General features: G+C 29.6%; 1 protein-coding gene across 1 annotated transcript in view; it reads right to left on the bottom strand.

The window, feature by feature from the left end:
* The window catches only part of LOC142322189 (insulin-like receptor), a 374309-nt gene that overhangs the window by 60133 nt on the left and 290595 nt on the right, over positions 1–23581 (bottom strand). The window contains exons 3-8 of the mRNA XM_075360979.1: positions 20474–20760; positions 19746–19880; positions 17990–18095; positions 15738–15904; positions 13452–13650; positions 2121–2234 (exon numbers count right to left, since the gene is read on the bottom strand). Of these exons, the coding sequence (XP_075217094.1) occupies positions 2121–2234; positions 13452–13650; positions 15738–15904; positions 17990–18095; positions 19746–19880; positions 20474–20760 (1008 nt within the window). The remainder of the gene's footprint in view (positions 1–2120; positions 2235–13451; positions 13651–15737; positions 15905–17989; positions 18096–19745; positions 19881–20473; positions 20761–23581) is intronic.

The raw sequence follows: 23581 nt of genomic DNA, 5'->3' as shown, positions 1-23581 counted from the left end.
TAATTCAAAGATGAGATTATAACAGTAAAAGGTTATAAAATTCTAAAATAACCAAAAATCCAACAAGGTTAACAAATAAATATGCAGTAAATACATATGTGTGTGTGTGTGTGTGTGAGAGAGAGAGAGAGAGAGAGAATGAATTATTTCCATTCCTTCTACTGTATAATGTTTTAAATAATTACTTTAAAATAGTTCAAAAATTTTAATGTAATAAAATTCATTTAAGTAATTAGACTCCAAATCTGGGGTACGGCATGTGCCAGCAATAGAGATTATGAAGGGTGTCCAGAATAAATTTGCAAGACGCATTACACAGGCACCATGGTTCACACGGAACAATGAAATTCTCGAAGAATTAGGGTTACCATGAGTTCAAGGAAGTTGATCGATTTGCAAGAACAAAATAAGACTTAACAACCACGTAAACTATTTAGCTGTTGACCTCTTAGACAATGGGGAAGTAAGGCGATTAAAGAGGATACATGAATTGGACCTATGAACCTAATAGAAACACTCAGGATGAAGTGCCTCTTCTTAAGTTGTACATCATTAAAGTATTTATGTTTATTTTTATGATCATTTATGAGTGTAATGTAATTTATTCCTATGTTAATATTTTTATGCTATAATTTCATTTGTAGTACTGGACATTATTATGATTTCTAGTTCATTACTGGCGATTTTATCAATGCTTATGCTACCTTTGATTTACTATTGTTGTCCAGAATGTATTTAATTAAGGTATTTCAAGAGAAACTCCTTTTTTAAGTTGATTGTTGTGATGAAATTTACTTATGGTTTCTAATTTATGACACCAATTGAAAATATGAAATAAAAAAAAAGTAGTAACAAAAAAATTGGTAGTGAAATTAAAAATCATGAAAAGAATAATGATATTCAATAACCACACATTTTAATGAAGTCAGACATTTTAATAAGCTGTTTTCCAGTGACAACTATATGTATTATATAAAGGCTGAAATATTATTTTAGTGTATAACAATAAACTATTATTAAAATTTTTGAAAGCTTTTTCATGGAATGAAAAACTTTGAGAATCTCAAAGTTGAGAATTATTTTCTGGAAAGTCTACTGTTCTATATTATATTAGTAATAAAAGAGCAAATAATGCATTAGTTTCTACGCTTAAGAAGAAATATTGGTGTCAAATCGACAGTTTGTAGTGGCCAGATGGAAGCTCCTCTGCCTGTCTAGCTTTCTGGAAACTTGTTGAGTACAATTTGCACAACTTCTGCATGTTGTGGAGGGGCTCCATCCTACTGGAAAATTATGAACTCCATATTTTCAATGTGCAGAAACATAATTCTGGATTTTCTGAACCCCATATTCAAACATTATGGCGATTCACAACTCAGTGAACATGATGAAATGTTGCATCAGAAAATAAAATGCACTGCAGTTAGTTTTCAGCACCAGAAATGAAGTCTTACATGGTTGTAACACATCAAGCTCTTTATGGCTTATTGTTAGGTTTAATTTAATGGAGGAACTATAGTTTTTTATAAGCACAAAGTTTCAATTCCTTCTAAATAAAATCATGGACAATGCTTTTAGAAACGTTTAGTTTATGACTAACACTACAAACTGAACAATTTGGATTTTGTTGGAAAGACAGTTGATTTCTTTTTGTTTTCAGTACATGTTTTTGGCCTAACTGGCTAACCAGGTCCTTTCAAAACACTTCATTTTCTAAAAACTTTTCACACCACTTACATATGCTTTTATCACTTGGAGAATTTCTATAACTGACTTGTGTATGATTTCTCTGTACAATAGTAGTAAATGCATTCTGCTTTCTCTCATGGCAACATCATGTACTGAAGCCAAGGCTCATAACAACTTGGCTAGTGCAATATTTTAATGTAACTGCTATCGAATGGAGATTGTGTACACTAAAATTTAATGGTTATCGCTTCAAGATTATATATAAACACTATTGAAGGCTGAAAAATAAAAACTACATTCATTTTTGAAACCCCAGATTTCTTTTTTGGACATCTATTATTTAAATATAAACTTAAAAGTTTTAAAATCCATAACAATTTAATTTTATAAAGTTTATCATTATAATACAATATAAATTAACAAATACTCACTGCCACCACGTATTTGAATCTCCAATGAACTCTTGATGTAAGTGCAACCTCTCAATTTCTGAGCAGAAGCTATACTGTCCACACTCAGACCTTCACATTCTTTTTTACAAGGTCCTAATAAAAAAATAAAAAAAAAGGATTACATTTAACTTAAAATCTCAAATGGAGTTAGATAATTTGTATCTGGGTTTATAGTATTTGAAATCTCACAATTCGGGAAAAACTTACAAGTATTTCTTTAATATGCTTAAAAATGTGCTACAAGATATACTTAAGGAAACAAAAAACTATATTATTAAATGACTAAAACAAAAACCTATAAATATGAAACTAATTAGTCTACCATAATAGTATTGTATTAAGTTAACATGAAAATGATTATGTTTCCAGGTTTAACAGAACTGGATTATTTTAATATTTAATTTTTTTTTAAGAATAAGCAACTTGTCACTTCCTTCTATGAAAAGTAGAAGTAATGTGATCGGGAAAAATTTTGGTTTTCAGATTTCAACGGAAATATCCATTTTAACCATCTCTGAATCCATTTTAATTAGTTTCAACGTGATGTCTGTACATACACATGTATGTATGTACGTATCTCATTTAACTTAAAAACGATTAGCCATAGGTGATGAAATTTTGGATTTAGGGCTGTTATAACATCTATTTGTACACCTTCCCCTTTTGATTGCAATCGACTGAATTAAAAGGGTCAAACAAAGCCAGTAATCCTAAAAAATCTGGATTTTGGATTTTTTCTTAACTTCAGTAATAAGACCTCATTGAATGCTTTTCAACAATGTATCATGAGTGGTACTTATTTTCATTGGTTCCAGAGTTATAGCCAAATTAAATTTTAATTAATGTAATATTCACATCAGTTCAAATCAGACTTCACTCCTTTTTTTATTTTTTTAACTTTTTTAAATTTATTTTTATTTAATTTTTTTTTTTTTTTTTATTATTAAATATATTAATTTATTTACAATTATTAACCCATGATTGTAAAAAAAAATTACAATAAATAATTACTCAATAATAAAAAAAAAAAAAATATGAAAAATATTAAGTTATATTAGTGAAAAAGAATTTTATGTACTTTTAAAAATGTATATATGTAATTTAAAAGGTATTATTACATATATATATATATATATATATATATATATATATATATATATATAAAATAGAGTTGATGAAACATCTGATTATTTAATATTAACTAAAAATTATAATTTAGAATCATATTATTTTTTGGATTTTTTATTTTAATTTTATTTAATTATTCTGGAATTTCTGTTAAATTTTATCTACAATAAAGTTAACTACAGAGTGACTGAAAAATAGATCCTCACAAGAACAACATATACACTGAGACATACATGCTCAATCTTTAATAAATTGCAAAATATTCTTATCTTTTAGTTCATTATGCCTCTTTTGTTGTCAGACAATATTCTCTCTTAAGTTGGAGTGATCATCATTTCATTTGTATTTTTGTTGCCAATCATTTAATCATTCTTTGGTTTGATATAATTCTTCTGATCTTAGTTTGTGTACACGTTCTCTAGTTTTCAAATTTTTTCTCTCTTTATATTCATCACACTCTTAATCTTAATCTTTTTATTCTTTCCTTGGTCTTAATGTTTTCTTCCTCTTTATATTTATCATTTTCTCTTAATCTTTTTATTCTTTCTTTGGTTTTAACATTTTCTTCCTCTTTATATTTATCTTCTTGTCGTTTTTTTGAGATATATTTCTTTATGTTATCTTTCTTTTTCCTGTATTTCTTCTTCATTTTTGATTATTCACCAAATAATCCAATAACAAAACTGAATATTTTACACCATAAGGTCAAAATTAACACATGCAGCCAGTATACAGGAATTCACTAAACAGAATAGTTTAATTAATTATTATTAACTTTAAAATGTATAAATGTATAATCGTTAATCTCCTCTATGAATCATGAGACCTTGCCGTTGGTGAGGAGGCTTGAGTGCTCAGGGATACAGAGTAGCTGGACCGAAGGTGCAACCATATCGGAGAGGTAACTGTTGAGAGCCAGACTAAGGAATGATTCCTGAAAGAGGGCAGCAGCTCTTTCAGTAGTTGTTAGGGGCGTGAGTCAGAATGACTTAAACGACCATATCAACATCACTCAGTCCTCTGAGTACTGCGCAGCTGAAAGCAATGGAAAACTACAGCTGATTTTTATCCAAGAAAATGTGGCTCTCTGCATTTTCATATAGCAATGATGGAGGCGCCTTCCTTGGTAAAATATTCCGGAGGTAAACTAGTCCCTCGTTCGGATCTCCGGATGGGGACTACTAAGGAAGGGGTCACCAGAAAATTAAAAAATAACATTCTACGAATCGGAGCGTGGAATATTAGAAGTTTAAAAAAGGTTGGTTGGCTAGAAAATTTAAAAAGGGAAATGGATAGGATAAATGTGGATGTAGTAGGAATTAGTGAGGTTCGGTGGGAAGAGGAAGGCGACTTTTGGTCAGGTGATTTTAGAATAATTAACTCAGCTTCAAATAATGGGCAGGCAGGAGTAGGTTTCATAATGAACAAGAAGATAGGGAAGAGAGTAGAGTATTTCAAAACGCATAGCGATAGAATCATTGTAATAAGGATAAAATCAAAACCTAAACTGACAACGATTGTTAACGTCTATATGCCTACAAGCGCCCATGATGATGATCAGGTAGAGTGTGTATACGAAGAGATTGATGAAGCAATTAAACACGTAAAAGGAGATGAAAATTTAATAATAGTTGAATTGGAATGCAAGCATTGGAAAATGCAAGGAATGAAATATAGTGGGTGAATACGGGCTGGGCAAAAGAAATGAAAGAGGGGACTGAATTATAGAGTTTTGCACGAAGTATAATTTAGTAATTGCCAACACCCAATTTAAAAATCATAATAGAAGAATATACACTTGGAAAAAGCCAGGCGATACTGCAAGGTATCAGATAGATTATATCATGGTTAAGCAAAGACTTAGAAATCAACTTGTTAACTGCAAAACTTACCCTGGAGCAGACATTGATAGCGACCATAATTTGGTGATAATGAAATGTAGATTGGGGTTTAAAAACCTGAAGAAAAGGTGTCAGATGAATCGGTGGAATTTAGAGAAACTTGAGGAAGAGGAGGTAATGAAGATTTTTGAGGAGGACATCGCAAGAGGTCTGAGTAAAAAAGATAAGGTAGAAAATGTAGAAGAAGAGTGGGAGAATGTTAAAAAGGAAATTCTTAAATCAGCAGAAGCAAACTTAGGCGGAATAAAGAGAACTGGTAGAAAACCTTGGGTTTCAGACGATATATTGCAGCTGATGGATGAACATAGAAAATATAAGAATGCTAGTGATGAAGAAAGTAAAAGGAACTATCGGCAATTAGGAAATGCTATAAACAGGAAGTGCAAACTGGCAAATGAAGAGTGGATTAAAGAAAAGTGTTCAGAAGTGGAAAGAGAAATGAACATTGGTAAAATAGACGGAGCATACAGGAAAGTTAAGGAAAATTTTGGGGTACATAAATTAAAATCTAATAATGTGTTAAACAAAGATGGTACACCAATATATAATATGAAAGGTAAAGTCGATAGATGGGTGGAATATATTGAAGAGTTATACGGAGGAAATGAATTAGAAAATGGTGTTATAGAGGAAGAAGAGGAAGTTGAGGAGGATGAAATGGGAGAAACAATAGTGAGATCTGAATTTAAGAGAGCACTAAAAGATTTAAATGGCAGAAAGGCTCCTGAAATAGACTGAATACCTGTAGAATTACTGCACAGTGCAGGTGAGAAAGCGATTGATAGATTATACAAACTGGTGTGTAATATTTATGAAAAAGGGGAATTTCCATCAGACTTCAAAAAAGTGTTATAATCATGATACCAAAGAAAGCAGGGGCAGATAAATGTGAAGAATACAGAACAATTAGTTTAACTAGTCATGCATCAAAAATCTTAACTAGACTTCTATACAGAAGAATTGAGAGGAGAGTGGAAGAAGTGTTAGGAGAAGATCAATTTGGTTTCAGGAAAAGTATAGGGACAAGGGAAGCAATTTTAGGCCTCAGATTAATAGTAGAAGGAAGATTAAAGAAAAACAAACCAACATACTTGGCGTTTATAGACCTAGAAAAGGCATTCGATAACGTAGACTGGAATAAAATGTTCAGCATTTAAAAAAAATTAGGGTTCAAATACAGAGATAGAAGAACAATTGCTAACATGTACAGGAACCAAACAGCAACAGTAATAATCGAAGAACATAAGAAAGAAGCCGTAATAAGAAAGGGAGTCCGACAAGGATATTCCCTATCTCCGTTACTTTTTAATCTTTACATGGAACTAGCAGTTAATGATGTTAAAGAACAATTTAGATTCGGAGTAACAGTACAAGGTGAAAAGATAAAGATGCTACGATTTGCTGATGATATAGTAATTCTAGCTGAGAGTAAAAAGGATTTAGAAGAAACAATGAACGGCATAGATGAAGTCCTACGCAAGAACTATCGCATGAAAATAAACAAGAACAAAACAAAAGTAATGAAATGTAGTAGAAATAACAAAAATGGACCACTGAATGTGAAAATAGGAGGAGAAAAGATTATGGAGGTAGAAGAATTTTGTTATTTGGGAAGTAGAATTACTAAAAATGGACGAAGCAGGAGCGATATAAAATTCCAAATAGCACAAGCGAAACGACCCTTCAGTAAGAAATATAATTTGTTTACATCAAATTAATTTAAATGTCAGGAAAAGATTTTTGAAAGTATATGTTTGGAGTGTCGCTTTATATGAAGTGAAACTTGGACAATCGGAGTATCTGAGAAGAAAAGATTAGAAGCTTTTGAATTGTGGTGCTATAGGAGAATGTTAAAAATCAGATGGGTGGATAAAGTGACAAATGAAGAGGTATTGCGGCAAATAGATGAAGAAAGAAGCATTTGGAAAAATATAGTTAAAAGAAGAGACAGACTTATAGGCCACATACTAAGGCATCCTGGAATAGTCGCTTTAATATTGGAAGGACAGGTAGAAGGGAAAAATTGTGTAGGCAGGCCACGTTTGGAATATGTAAAACAAATTGTTAGGGATGTGGGATGTAGGATGTAGAGGGTATACTGAAATGAAACGACTAGCACTAGATAGGGAATCTTGGAGAGCTGCATCAAACCAGTCAAATGACTGAAGACAAAAAAATAAAAATAATGGTTAAATGTGTATATGTAATTTAATAGGCATACAAGGAAGTCATGTGGTGTCCACATCAGACTTTTTTTATCTTAGGTTCATAAATATAAAAACATGGTTAAATTAGTATTTTTAATTTAATAAATATCAATCTACATGATTCATATTTGTGGGCCCCCAACAACGATTTAACAGTCCATTTTTGAACAAGAAACTTGTTCTGATTTATTAAAGGAGCCCCAGAAATGATATATAGTACAACCTTGTTTAATCGAACCCCATTCAACCAGACATTCGATCAATCCACACTGATATCGGGAAAGGCATTTTTAATAATAAAATATGTACTGTAATACAGTAGTACATAGTATATTAAATTTTTTTAAATAAATTATATGAAGAACTACAGTAGTAGGCCTACTGTATAATGTATCCATTTTACTGGCAGTTAGTTTGTACCACAGGTTTTACATACTGTAGTACTTAAAAAATAAACAATATTCAGTTTCACAGATGTATTTATTAATGTTATTATAAATGGATTAATAATTATTTACAGTTGCTTCGCTTTTCAGTTAGTCCAGTTAGTTCTTCACTTTCATATCCATTTTCAGATCCAGAATTAGGTCTTTGTCCTCTTCATTTTCCCATGAGATATCATCTTCCATCCCATACATATTGTTTGAACTTTTTTTAAAGCTTTTAATCACTAGCTTGAAGATATATTTTCCCATGCACTCAGTATCCATTTACAGACCAAGAAGAAAGATTATCTTTTAATTCGTCCAGTGAGTGAAAATGAAGAAGAATAAAATCGTTTCAATATCTTTAAAAGGCTTATTAATACATATATCTAATGGCTGAAAGAGAGAAGTTAATCCTCCTGGAAAAATGACTAATTCAGAATTATTTTTCGATAAGGAATTTTTCACAATTTCAGTTAAATGTCCCTGAAAGCTAACAAGGACAAGCATAGATTTTACTATCTTTCACAAGCTTTTGGGTCTCTGAAACTACACCAGTTTCAATCTCTCACCATTAAATGAGTATCTATCCATCCATTTTCATTACATCAAACAAATTCTCTTTGGGAAATTTTCTTAGAGCAGTCTTTTTCTTGAAAATAGCAAAAGGTGGATATTTTGTTCTATTTGCTAATATGGCAAGTATAACTAACTGTACACCTTTGTTTTTTGCAACCACCACTTTGAACACTTCTTTCACCAAACTTATAGTTGAATTCTGTGGCATTTCAATGTATACATGCATTTGATCAGCGTTAACTATTTCTGATAATTCAAACTGAATTTTTTGTGCAAGCAAATAATGTAACATTGAAATTCTATAAGTTTTTCTTTGTAAGCATCTAGCAATCTTTGAGAAAAACCATTCATCCGTCTTCTTATAGTCAAACCAAATTTACATATAAATTTTTGAAACTAACCTCTGCTAGTTGTAAGATTCCAAATATAACCTGCTAAAGCTATTTGTTTCACCTTTATAATGTGCATCTCTGTAGAAACTGCAAAACAACTTTTCCTTTTTTCTGTAATAAACAAAAATAGCTCTTGCTCTAATTCAGGAATTTCCCAGATTTCAGTCGACCATTCTTTTTTTGAAGAACCGCCAAGCAATAAATCCTTTTTCTTTCACCAATCTTAATTAAATACATGACTCATCAATGATATATTTTTTACCATCTGCTCAGTTACCAATAATTTGAGCTGATACAAACTTTTAATTTTTCAGCAAAGGTAAAGGAAAGAAGTATTTTCTTGTTTGAAATATAACTTTTAATCAAAAGATATGTTATTAAAAAGGAAGAGGAATGTGACTGAAATGTGATGTTTACAAGTTTGAAATTAACTGAATATTGCAAGGTAAACAAAAAGCATGAAGGAAATTCACTTGAAATGAATAAAACTAAAAAATGAAATGTGTCATATTTCCAGAAACTCATTTCATTCTATGTATTTTTTTACAGAATGAAAAACTAATAAAAGAAACATAACAGTATTTTGTTTTTTGTTTTTTTTTAACCTCCGGGACCACCATTAGGTATTGCTTCAGAGGATGAGATGAATGACAATTTTTGTAGCATGTGAAAGTGCCATGCCTGACTGGGTTTTGAACCCAGGACCTCTGGATGATAGGCTGAGATGCTACCTCTCACACCACGGAGACTGGCATAACAGAATTAATTATTCCTTATACTATTCCTCTAGTGGCAGAGGCAGGTATTATCATAAAATTCATTTTTTTTACATTTTGCATCTGATTTTGTATATTTCATACTCACAGTTATGTACGACACTGGCTTGTAAAATAATAATGAAATATCATTCAAGCAGTAATGACACTGGTCAATATGATTTTTTTCTCACGAGTACCAATAGGTGTACTTAATGCAGTTTTTATCCTGTTTTCAAATATATATTCGGAATTTCTCCATCTCCCATAGTTATTTTTATTATTTTAATTTTTTTAAATATCTTAAAACATTTTTTCATTCATTTGTCCATTGTCAAGTAAAAGCCCCTAGACTATTGTAAATATGATGGAACCAAATGAGCTAACTCAAAGGGTAGCATTGCTACTGTTGTGCAGGTTCAGATGTATATAGATACGTAAAAACGTGATCTAGTGTAGCACACACTCTTCAGAACGATGCCAGTTGTGAAATAGTAGTGAACCAATAATCACATCATCATGAGTGCTTTGTGTATCTGAATTATTGTGTAATACATAATTACAACTTTATTTCTTTTAATTAGTCATTAGTTACAAAATGCCTAGAGTTTGTTTAAATCATCCTAACAATTTTTGCTATGTATGTGATGAAGTGACGCTCAAGTCCCAAAGGCGAAACCTTACTTCATTAGTAAAAAAGTTTATGAACTTTATTTTGGGTGTAAAGTCGGGGACCAAAGAAGGGCAGGCCCTTCTTCAACCCCGGCTCCACATATTTGTTGTTTATCATGTTGTAGGCTTCTCACTGCATGGATAAATGGTACACGCCACTTTGGTGGTGATTTGAAGGTAATTGCCCTTATTCTTGGTTGCAGCTTGGTTACACAAAATACTGTTGTTTTTTGTGTGAAGAAAAAACCATTTCATTAGAAAAGAATGGCCTAAACACGAATCACTCATTCCTGAACAGAAAAATGTAAAACATGACCAATTGTGTAATCCTAAAAATGTGTATCTACCTCAATTACATATCAAAATAGGATTAATGAAGAATTTTGTCAGGGTCATGGACAATACTCCTGGTTTCATGTTAATTAAAGAAGGGATATTTGTGGGTTCACAAATACGATGACTAATGCATGATGAAAAGTTTGAGGAACTACTGAATCCACTGAAGAAAGTAGCTTGGCAGCTTGGCAAAATGTTACTCAAAAGATTTTTGGTAAATTGAAAGGCAGAAAATTACCATGATATTATCAACGATCTTATAAAAATTTGGGTTTTAATATGTCCTTAATAGTAGATTTCCTGCACTAGCACCTAGATTTCTTCCTGGAAAATCTTGGCGCAGTGAGTGATGAGCATGAGGAACACTTCCATCAGGAAGTTTCAGCTATGAAAAAGAGGTATCAAGGTAAATGGAATCCTAATATCCTGGCCAATTATTGTTGGACCATCAAGAGGGATGCTCCACAGACAAAATATAGCAGAAAATTGTCATTTCTTACTTTCTATGCGAGTCAAATGTTGGAATATTATGTAATTAGGAATGCAGAAAGTATTAAAATTTTTTAAATTATAAATGCCTGTCTCTGGGATACCTTGTGTGATGGAGAAAAACTGATATCATATTTGAATTGAAGGGTAAAAATACTATCAGAATCACATATTTTTCTTCCCGAGACAAAAAAAAATTTTTTTGTTACCCAGTGCAATCATTCAATCATTATAATGATTTGAATACCTACAACCAGAAATTTTAAATTGAAAATCATGAAAAATGCTGCAGGGCTTATGCACATAAATATGGTAAAATACAAGATTTTTTGTTCCAGAACTTTTCGACTGCACCATCACAGCTGTCAATTACATCAACAAACACCAGCAAATTTGGAAATGTTTACACTACTTTAAATAATACTTAATAAAACAACCATTAGGGAAAACTTCAGTCAATAGTTAAACATTTTATGTTTCAAAAAAACCATCTTCATATTTACCAGATTCATCAAAACAAAACAAATTCAAGTTTAAAAAAATACAGAGTGTATATTTGCACGAATAGTGTATAATAAACAATTTCCAAAGAAATAAAAATGTTAAAATGTAACAAATTTATAATTACAGTAAACATATTTTGTTGTCTTATTTACTAATTTCATAAATTTTGATTTAAACAAGGTGCTCATTAAAGGTCCTTAAATTCAAGTTTTGATTTTTTTTTTTAAATAATGTAAATATCAATTACTTATTCTAATACTAATAGTTCATACTTGTTGCTTCTTTTTTTCTGACTGCAATTTTTAATTATACTCCTTTCAACTTTAGTTATTCAATCAATAAGTAGCATTCTAAAGTGAACTGTTTTTAATTAAATATAAATTGCCATCTGTCAATAGTAACTAATGTGTTATCAATCTACAAATATCTGAAAAGTATGTAATATGAGGTATTTATGATTTTTAATAATATGAGGTTTTACAAAAGCTCTAAGATTAGCCTTTAAAAATTAATAAATTACCTTAGAAATGATTGGTTTTATTCCCTTCAAAATACTCTTCAACCATGGACAATGTGTTCTACTATTTTTTCCACAATTGGAAAAATTTCTAAGAATCATATACGAGTAGTATTTACTACCTTCAGAGATCTGCCTGGATCTCTTTAAAGGTCTCAAAACATTGTCTCTTAAGCTTATATTTCATCTTCAGAAACAATAAGAAGTCACAAGGGTAAAGTTTAGCGAGCAGGGAGGGTAAGGAACTACTGTTGTGTTAATAAGACAACAAAAATTTATGCAAACATGATGTACAAGTGGATGCAATTTTTATGGTGCAGGAACTGAGATTTGTTAGTCCACTTGTCAGGATGTTTCCATCAGATATTCTCTCCCAGAATCTTTTCATAGAACTGTCTGTTCATAGTTTGACCTGGAGGAAGAAATCCTTTGGGCATGTTGCCAACAAGGATAAAAAAAAAGCAAAATCAACATTGACTTGATGTTGCTTCAAACCTGCCCTGTATTCTTTGGCTGTAATGGTGTTGGACTCTTCAATTGCGATAACTGCTGCCATTATTTCAGAATTTTAGCCATAAACCCACCATTCATTATAATTAATGATGTCGGAGATGGAAACTTGGGTTAATTTCAGAAAATTGTTACAGTTCATGCAGACTATAAAAAAAATGCTAATTTTGTTCAATCCTGAGTAGCCTTGGAAAAATCTCATGGTAATTCTCCATACATTGAGTTGCTATGATAAAATTCATTAACAAACACCACATAACAGTACTATAATCTCACAGAATCATGGATTCTTCCTCGTAAGTCTGGCAGGATGACTTCACACATTTTTTTTACATTCTGAAGTGAACTGGCAGCCACGGAAGATAAGTATGCTTGTCATCATAAAGTGACTTATCCATTTTTAAAACCCTTGAAATAATATACATTTAGGTTTATACTAAAGCATACTTACCAAATGCTCATTTCATCATTTAGTAAATTTCTGTGGCACCTTGCCCAGCCTGAAGCAGAATTTGATACAAACTCATTGGTCTTCAATGTCATTCATTTTCATCCACTTATGAATCACAAAATGACACAAGTAAACAATTACAAAAAAACACAAAATCACAGATCCAATTAACATAAAGCCACTTGGCCAACCAAGTAACAAGAAAAAAAATTTTCCACTGCTGTAAAACTGATCCACATATTTTTAAATTTTAGGTAGCACCTCATACATCACTAAAATTAGAACTTTTAGCAAACCTTTTTTTTGTATTGTAAATTTAAGCTGAAAATACTATAACTTAATATAATCATAAACTGTTTTATTCTAAATCAAGCTAATTTACAAAATAAGTATATGAATTATATGCAAACATAAAGTGAAATGTTTAAAAAATAAATAACAAACCTTTGCAACGTTCACAAGAGTAGTATTTTTCTCCAGGTGGCGATTCAATTTTAACTTCCATATAATTCAAAGGACATTCTAAACGACACTCATTTTCAAAAGGTATCCATGGCTTTAATCGCATATCTTCATTTGCTTTTTCTCTAGGTTTTGGCATATCGTAACATTCACTCTCCAGTACACATCTTCTATTCAAATACTAAAAAAGAACAAGTAAAAAAAAAAAAATGTTTACTACAAAATAAATACTCTTAAAAAAAATTTCATTACTAAATAAATTTTATACAGTTACTACTATCAAAAATAATATAATCAAATAGTGCCTTACACTACTTTATTCTTATACACTATTTCTTATTCTTATTATCTTATACACTATTTTATTTATTTTTTAAATACAATGAATTGTTACATTGGATGATACCAATATAACCATTGTAAACCCCAAACTGAAACTAATGATAATTTAATGGAACGGAACGCAAGGATAGCAAGAAAATTTGTATCTTCCTACTAATCGCAGAACTTGGTCAAATGCCCCTTGGTGCTGTTTTTCATTTTTCAGACAGGTTATTATTTATTTAGTGGTAGTTATTATTATTCTGTTTTATTTATGGATGGAATTATTAGCTGTGTTCCAGTCCTTTAGACCAGGGAGAATTTGTTGACTGCGGCTGACCATGGGAGACTAGTCACATATGAACTTTGTTTTCCTGAAGTGATTCCACTTCAGTCCATCCCCTGAAGTCCTTTTGGTGCTAGTGCTTTCTGGCTTAGCAGGAATGCACCTTTTGGGGGCCCTAGTGTTTGGAGGATGCAATGCGCTCCCCCTCATCCCCTTTGTCATTACATGATAATGTAATGACAAGTATAAATTTAATAGATAAAGCATTCATTCAAAAAGCAGTACAACCATAAGATGATAAGAGAAATCATGAATATCTCTCAACATCTGGTCATTTTGTAATTTGCAATAATTTTGATCAAGACAAAAAATGTGCTGTGGTTTGCACAACCAACTGGCAGTTAACAGCAATCAGATAAAAAACATAATTTGAATAAAATAAATAAGATAAACTAAATCCTCACTAATTTGGACTGACATAAATTAAGTTAAATAAAATTCTGAATATACGGATTTTTGTTTAAAGTAAAATTAATTTCTTCTAAAAGTACTGTATGTTATTTGTAAAGGAAATGTAATTTCTTGTGTTGAGGGATATCAGCAGTTGTTTTAGATAGTGATTCATTTCTGTTAATCATTTAAAAATGTTTACATTCAATGCAGCTATTTATTAATATAACTACATTATAATTTTTGTATTGTATTTTATTTCTTACACTCTAATTAGCATTTAAAAGTACATATATTTGTTGTAAACAAAAAAAAATGTGTATGTTTTTATTACAAATATATATAAACAGTAAGTCCTTATTACATTTTTTGTTTGCATTCTTATAAAATAACTTAATTTATACTTTTCCCTAGCAAATATCTTACATGGTTGGTCCAAAAAAAGATGTTCTGGGAGATAAAACAAAACTAATCAACATCAAAACAATTTAATGGATAAAGATAAGCTGTTTTTGTACTACAAAAAATGATAAGTTATAAAATGTTAATGTATTGCTGTTACTAATTTCTACCAGTGACATAATCACATATCACAGCTATATAACTTTAACATCGAGTTTGTAATTTTAAGGTTAAAACAAATTACACACACTACTCATATTTTAACTTGTACATAAATTAAGGAGGAATAAGGATCCCATCCTTAAGTGACAGGCACTAAAACTACTAATTAGACTTATTCTGATCAGGAAATGTATTCCCTAGGAAAATCAACATTGTTGCAAGGTTACAATAGTGTTTATTCAACCACAAAAGGAACATAAAAAAGTAGAGTGTGGGTGGGTAGTCTGAGAATAATCAATTGAAATAGCATCAGTGATAGAGGCAAATCCGGTATTACCCAAAACTACACTTATAAGATGTTTACTTCAGGCATAAATTGGCCATTCTGTTCAAACCCTCTTGCGTAAGATAACAAAAAGAGTTTAGAAGAAAAAGTATAACAATTCTTAATTAACTAATTATTAAATATCCATCAACATATTGTTTTTCTTCCAGAAATAAAAACCCAAAATTATGAGAACAGGCATGAGGAACATCACACTTATCACTAGTACATTACATTACATCACTAGTGCAAGCACAATTTCTATTCAGCTTTCCATTGGAAGGGATGGGTTACACAAAATAAAGATCACTTTTATATTTACCTTAAATGTATTTCTAGGGCAAGCTGTTAAGCACTTATCTTGAAATAATACACCACGACAAGCAACACAACCTGTGTTACCTGTGCTATTGCAACCACCGGTACAGTTTTCATCGCAGCAAGTTCCATCAGCCATACAAGCTTGACCTTGTTTACAATGTGGACACACTACAAAAAAAAAATATTAAAAAATACAACACATTTTTATTTTAAATGCAACTGATATTAAATGACTGGCTTTTACTATACAAAAATCAATAGGATTCATATCATTATTGAAAGTTTACCTGCTAGTATTTTATAATTATTTTTTTAATGATATAATTCCAAATAAATAGCAAAAAATAAAAGCAAACCTATGTAAATCTAATCCATTTAGAAGGTATAATTAGCTTACAGTACCAATCGATGAACACTACCACAACTGCAACAATAAGCATTATTATCTAAGTTAAAAAGCAATAAATAAAGTAAATTAGATTCACTTTATCAAAAAATTAATAATTTTATTTTTTACGCCAACCATTGTGAACAAAACACCATCACAAAAATAAGCTTAATTTAGAAGTATATTTGAAATATAAATATCTTTAATATTTCATATATTCCCATTATATTTTCTCACAAATGTTCTTAATTAGCAAAGGAAAGATATAAAACTACTGCTATAAAAATCTGAACCTTGGGGGGCAAAAAATAAATAAAAAACCTTGTAAATTTCAAAACATTCTTTTTTCTTTTGTAAAAAAAAACTTTTTATAGTTTCTGTCTTTTTCATCACTGAGGAAAAGGTTACATATATTTTCATTTATTTATTTACATAGTAACAAGAGAAAAATATAGTATAATACCTACCAAAGGGCAGAAAAAATTCATTAATAATACTGTTCTTTTGGTAGAAGCCAAAAATTTGTTTGAAGAAATTCTAAATGACATGGATTTTAGTGCAAGCAGATCAGACTGAACATTTTTAAAGAGAGAAATTTATGGTAGAATCTTATAAAGAGATAACAAACTACACTATTTGTAATTTTTATTTTTAATTTGGTAATACACAAGATATTAATAATTGTTCAGGAAGACAAAAAATTAAATATATATAACAGATAATTAAGGATAGGCAAAGAAGCAAACATGCCAAAGTTAAAAGATTAGCACAGAATGGAAAGGAATTATTGAAAATAGTATCAAACTAGTTAAATGAATGATGACAAAAAAAATTAAAGTGTATAAATGATTTATGCATTTGAAAAGTCCTTATGCTCTTCATTGTACTTTAACCAAAATATACTAAAATAATTTAATGCATGCAGAATACTGTGGCATTATTGTCATTGTCAACCCATTAAAGTAATCCAGTCTCAGCAGCTATGACTATGCAACATGAATTTTAAAACAACATATGACAATTACTATAACATTAAAATAAGAGTGAATAAATGAAACAGAATATATGAATGAGCAAATAAGTGAATGAACTCGTAGTAATATTAGTAAGATACTGCCATTGGTTAATTCTTCAGAACAGCATTGCAGCAAAATAATAACCGGAAATGTGCAGCAGTTTTTTTTATAAAATTAGTTTTTCCAGATGCTTTTTAGTTTGAACACCAAGAAGGAAATGAAACTAAAATAATGCAATTTGAAATTAAAAAAATAATGTAACAAATGTAGCATTTATCTTGATATCTATTTTTCTTTTTTAATAATCATTACATCATTACGTAAAAATTGTGGAGGTGAACACAATTCCAATTAGATATGACATAGATCCTTTAATCATAACATATGATTAATCATTCTGAAGCTGGATCAGTGCATTGCACAATGCAAAGATACACCACATGACATCCTCAATTCACCCAATAAGCATCTCTGTCAATAGTTTTGCTTCCTGTGCAAAACTCACACAGGAAAAATTTCCCTGGGTAGATCCACAGGTGCACAGGGTCCCCACCCTAGTAATCAGATGGAATCAGGGTAGAAGACCTAACTCCCATGGCACCTCCTCAAAGAAAAAGGAATAAAAATCAAGGAAAATAGTGACCATCAACCCACAGAGGACTGCCACTGATTCAGACTGATCAGGGTATTTTACTGCCTTGCTTAGAAACAAAACTGAATATTACAAATCTACAAACAGACTATATATATATATATATATATATATATATATATATATATATATCAGTAAATGTCACTTTCCAATGAGAAATCCAAATAAAAAAATTTAAACAAATTATTTAGTCTTACATTTCTGACAATGTTGACTGTTCCAACAAAGCGAATCCCCAGTACTACTTGTAGGACAAATCTGTGTTGTTGGGCATATTGGACATTCATTCTTCTTTTTATTACCCTATAAAAAAAAACCAAGCACATAATTCAGAAATTAAACATTTGACAACAATTTTTTACACTTTCTTTTTTTTTCAAAAACTTAGACAAATTTTAAAAAAGTACAAATAATTTCAAGAATTATCAAAGCTAAAATGTAAGATGATCGACAAAATAAAAGATCTCCTTTACTTGTCCCTGAGATGTGACAGCAGCTGATGTACAGATATTTGCAACTGATTTCTTAAAATGTAATGGAAGATAGTTTACTTAATTTTTTTTTTTCTAAAACACTTTCTTTTTTTTTAAAGCTTGTGATAGAACCAGTAAGGTTAATATTTTTCCTAAACCCTCTCATTTTCCTATCAGAAAGTTAAAACTTTCCAATACCGAAATAATTGACAATTGAAATAATTTTTTATAAATAAATGGAATAATTTAATTTAATGATTTATTTATACCTATTTAATTTATTTTTTTTTAATAAAACAATTGACACGTCTTCCTCTTTTTTGTATTACCAAGTTCCACCAGTAACTAACTGAAATTATGATGTGACTAATAATTGCTCCAAGAACTCTGGTCCTGCCTAATATAGTTGGTTGACATCCAAATAATGAAGCTCAACAGAGCTTTACAAATTTGGTTATTCAACTTATTGTGAAAATATCTACTTTTTTAAATCTGAACCTCTTAGAATATTGTTTAAAGTATGAAAAATAAAGAACAAAAAAAAATTTAAATGCTGAATCTAAAAATATTTATATAAACAGATATGTAATACAGATTCTTTTTTTACAATGAGATGATACAAATATATAAACTACGCCTATAAATTATATTATGATTATGAATGTTGGTCAAGCAGTGAAAAATACTAATTTTAAATTGCTGAAAAAGACCACAATGAAAGGGATTAGAACATAAACCATCAGCAATAAATTTTTAACCAGATAAAATATTCCTAAGTCTGATAAAAATGAAGGCAGGTAAATGAAGAAAGGATTGTGATCTCATCAAAATCTGCTAATAACAAGGCTAAATAATCACTATATAAATTTCTACAGTTATTTGACTGAAATTTAGGCAACTGATGGCAAAAAATCTGCAGGTGGTTTATCAGTTACTTACAGAATATAATAAAGTATGATAAGTATAAATACGAGTTTATAGTAGTTATAGGAGAAAAATTTTGATTAAGTTGATCTTTTTGTCTGAATTTTAAATAAATTATTTTTTCATAAAATAATAATATGTAAATAACACAGAATAAACCTGCTGAATGTGCATAATGTATAATTCTTACAAAGGAATGAACACATCATTTGTAATAGTAATATTAATCAGAACAGTTTCTTGTCTGTTAATTAAGTACAGAAGACTGATTTTCTAGTACATTATTTATTTTACCCATAATTTTCAATTCTGAATTATCATGATTTCACAATATATATATATATATATATATATATATACAGTTCATGAAAACACTTCACTCAAATCAATCATTAATATTTTTACTGAATTTCTACCAACAATAAACATTACCACATTCCTTCCAGATTTTGTAGAAAAATAGCAAATAAAAGTTAAAACCCAAAATAGATTTAACTCAATTTTAAGAAAAGAATGACTATATGAAGTAAACATTTTTTATTTTCTTTTAACTTACCATAATGTAATGTCCATCGATACTCATATGGGCTATTTTATTCCAATCAATTGTGTCAACAAAACAAAGTGATGGATTTTTATTTAAATAAACTGCACCTCGTAATATATCTGTTAATGATTTCAGACCGAGTTCCTGAAAAATCACAAAACAAAACATTAAACTTGTGGCTTAATAAATTAACAATATAGAATTCAGCACTGCAATTAATCAATCTCAGTCCTGTGGAAATAACCACAGAAAAGTGACTGAGCCACTTGTAAGAAAAAAAAATTTAAGAAGTTGCAATGTTATTTTTGAAAATTTGCAGAGATGGTTAAGACCATGTATGTTACTTCCTGAATTACAATTACTACACAGGTACTTGGTATAAGACTAATGAAGTGAAAGAGGTTCAATCTTTACAGAAAAAAACCACCAGAGTTAGAACCCAAGACCTAATATGGAAAACAGTAATCTGACACCTACAGCACGTGACCGGCCATTATAATTCCATATAAAATCTAACAATAGAGCAATAATAAAGATTCCAAAAATACTTCATCAGCTTTCCAGTACCTTCTAACTTTATATTAATTAAATAAGCATTGTTACATTACATTTTTATTCAGTTTATCAACAAAAAAGATAACTGATTTGGGAACCATTATAATCAATTACTCAAAGATTTCAAGATAGTTGTATTAAAATGTTTATAAAATAATTACAATAAAAAGAATTAAGCCTACCTGCAGATGTAACATTTCAAATATAACTAATGCGTAGTTGAAGAACAAAGTATTTCCACGGATTACAGCAAGGTTAGGAAAAATATGAGATAGTGATCGTAATCCATTGACTCTATACAGTAGAAGATAGCCAGTAATCTCTCGTAGTTCAGGAAATGAGATATTGGCGTATTCACTCTCGTTTGCTTTATCTATCAATACGATCTGCACAAATCCTTCTACAACACGGCAACCGTTTAACTGAGAAAACTCCCGAACTGAATTTCTAATATCCCGACTCTGACACACTGAAACAGAAAAAGAAATAAACAAAATATAATATAAATGCTTAAATAAGTTATTTTTAATAGATAACTTATCTACTGGTGGTCAGAAACTTAGTAAATTAAAATTTCACATAAACACAAAACACTTAAAGGTTATGTTGTACAGGTGAATAAAAAGATAAGCTACCTCCAATCCTGAAAAACCTAACTGTAAGAAAAACCAAGATAATTGAGAAATTAATCAATCTTGAACATACATTTCTTTAAAACCACATTTGATCAGCAATTACACAAATCTTTACTTCTCAATATTGCCTCAAAAGAAAGAATTCATCAACTGTTCAGAATAAACTTAAAATATCTATATGAACTGGATAAATAAACCTCAAACAAGCAAATACCAAGTTATAATGTTAAAAAGAAAGATATTCTCATTGACTTCCTTAACTGTCTTCCACTGCACGATATGTGTTCACAGCAGTGCAATAATACATGTACCTAAGCGCATTTGTAAAATTGACAAATTTCCAAAACCCAGGTCGATCACATTAAAGAAAAATCAGTCCATCTTACAATCATTAGGTAGTAAATATATAAATAAAAGATTTTAGTATTCCTTTCTAAACACAATTAAAAGTAGTTCAAAAAAAAAAAATATATATATATATATCAAAGATGAAAGTTAAAACCTAGCTTTCCACCAGCAGTACAGAATCTAACAATGTTTTTTTTTTACTTTATCTTATTGTTTCTCCAAATTTTACATTAAAAGTGCTTTTCAGGGTTTCCCTCATCATCAGTTAATCAAAATGTTTTTGAAAAATTACACATTAAAATTAAAAACTGTCACATATTCTACAACAAAATGTAGTCAAAAATTAAAATAAATATGACTGCATATTTTACAATATGCGACAATTTTTAATGTTTTAATTTAAAAAAAAAATTTAAACCCTCAAAAGCGCTTTAATGTAAAAATTGGAGAAACAATAAGATAAGGTAAGAAACATTGTTACATACTGTACTGCTGGTGGAAAGCTAGGTTTTACTTTTGTTTTTGATAAAATTAGTACACAGGAAAATATAGACAATCCAATAAAAAAAGAATTAATTTTACTAAATTAATGTGTATACATATATATATATATTTCAAAAAACTTCATAAGGGAATATTAAAAAATTATAAAAAAGAAAAAATAATAAACTTAGGAAACAAAAAGTTGCAAAGGAAAGTATATAAAGAATACCAGCAACATTAATTACAATCAATTTAAGATTACTTTACTTCCCATCTTGGTAATGAAGATTCTGGTATAGTGTTCAAAGAGAAAATGTCATATAAGTTTAACTAAATTATTAAAGCCCCACAACATAGTCCATTAAGAAAAATATATAAATAACTTGGCTGAATATAATACTGGATGGACAACACAAAAAATACCAATGCTTACTGGTATTTCATTAAAGAGAAAAATGAAAGTGATATGCATAAAATAAAAGTTACATAACCATACAATTTAAAATATCACATCACCAAAATAATCTAAAACTAATTATTTAATTAGTACAGAATTCAAAGGTAAGATTAAGAATTGTGTTCCACAACACTATCTTATTATAACTCAGCAATAATTTTTATAACAGAATCAAATTAGAAAGTTTAGGATCATTTTATATAAGAACTTTCAACCGATCTTAATAGAAGGGAAAATAAAAACTTCAAACAATATCACAACTAAAAAAATCACTCTATAATCTACAAATTTCTTCAATGATAGCCCCAAAAAAATCACTGTTTAAAATGTTGAATAAAAGAAACCAAACTAAGATCCTATTAACCCATAAAGTTAAAAACTTCCCTTTTAATTACTTTGTTATCAATAATGTCAAATAAAAATAATAATAAAAAACTTTTATAAAATCTTAAATGAAATCATAATAAAATGTGCAATCGAAAGGAATTCAATTATGTATACCCATTTATACCCTTTTCGTAATAATAAAAAGTTAATTCGATGACTTACTGCCAAAATATAATGTAATAATTCAATATTTATGGAGAATAAGATTAGTCTATTGAGTTGACCCACCGGGTTGGTCCAGTGGATAAACTTGTCATCATAAATCAGCTGATTTTGAAGTCAGGAGTTATAAGGTTCATATCCTAGTAAAGGCAGTTACTTTTATACAAATTTGAATACTAGATTGTAGATACCGGTGTTCTTTGGTGGTTTGGTTTCAATTAACCACACAACTGTAGTTTTGACCATACAGGTTAAAACTATACATCATTCTCTGAAGTTAATACCTTACAGTGGTTCTGGAAACTAAACAGAAAAGGAAAACCATCAAGTTCTGAGTTCTTGGTCACGAATGAATTAATAAAAATTTATTTATAAAAACAGTGACAAGTAATATTTATTTATTTTTTTTTAAAATCATCCTTGAATTTATCCACTCAAGCAATGTAAAATGGTATTTTTACAATTATATCATTGTGGGAAGTTTTTATTACCTCAACACACCTGGACTGACAGGGTCCTATTATCAAGACTTATTTACTGATCTGGTTTTACGTCATGATTACATAACAATATTGGTCAGTAAAAACACAAAAATAAACATTCATTTAATAACAATAATAAAAAAACCTATATTCTTTTATATATCCTCTAATACAGTTTGTAATTAGAAATTAAATGTATTTTATTATAATTAATGAATATTTGTTATTTAATTAACAATTCAAACCTCCACTTTGTACTTATGATGAAAAATTTATTGTATTCAAAGTTATTTTTTCGAACTTTGAGAACTCTTCAAATTTTTAATTTTACAGAAT

The sequence above is a fragment of the Lycorma delicatula genome, chromosome 3, assembly GCF_047948215.1.
Source record: "Lycorma delicatula isolate Av1 chromosome 3, ASM4794821v1, whole genome shotgun sequence".
In the NCBI taxonomy this organism is placed as follows: Eukaryota; Metazoa; Arthropoda; class Insecta; order Hemiptera; family Fulgoridae; genus Lycorma; species Lycorma delicatula.
The sequence above is the reverse complement of the archived record's forward strand: the minus strand, read 5'-3'. Positions and strand labels throughout refer to the sequence as shown.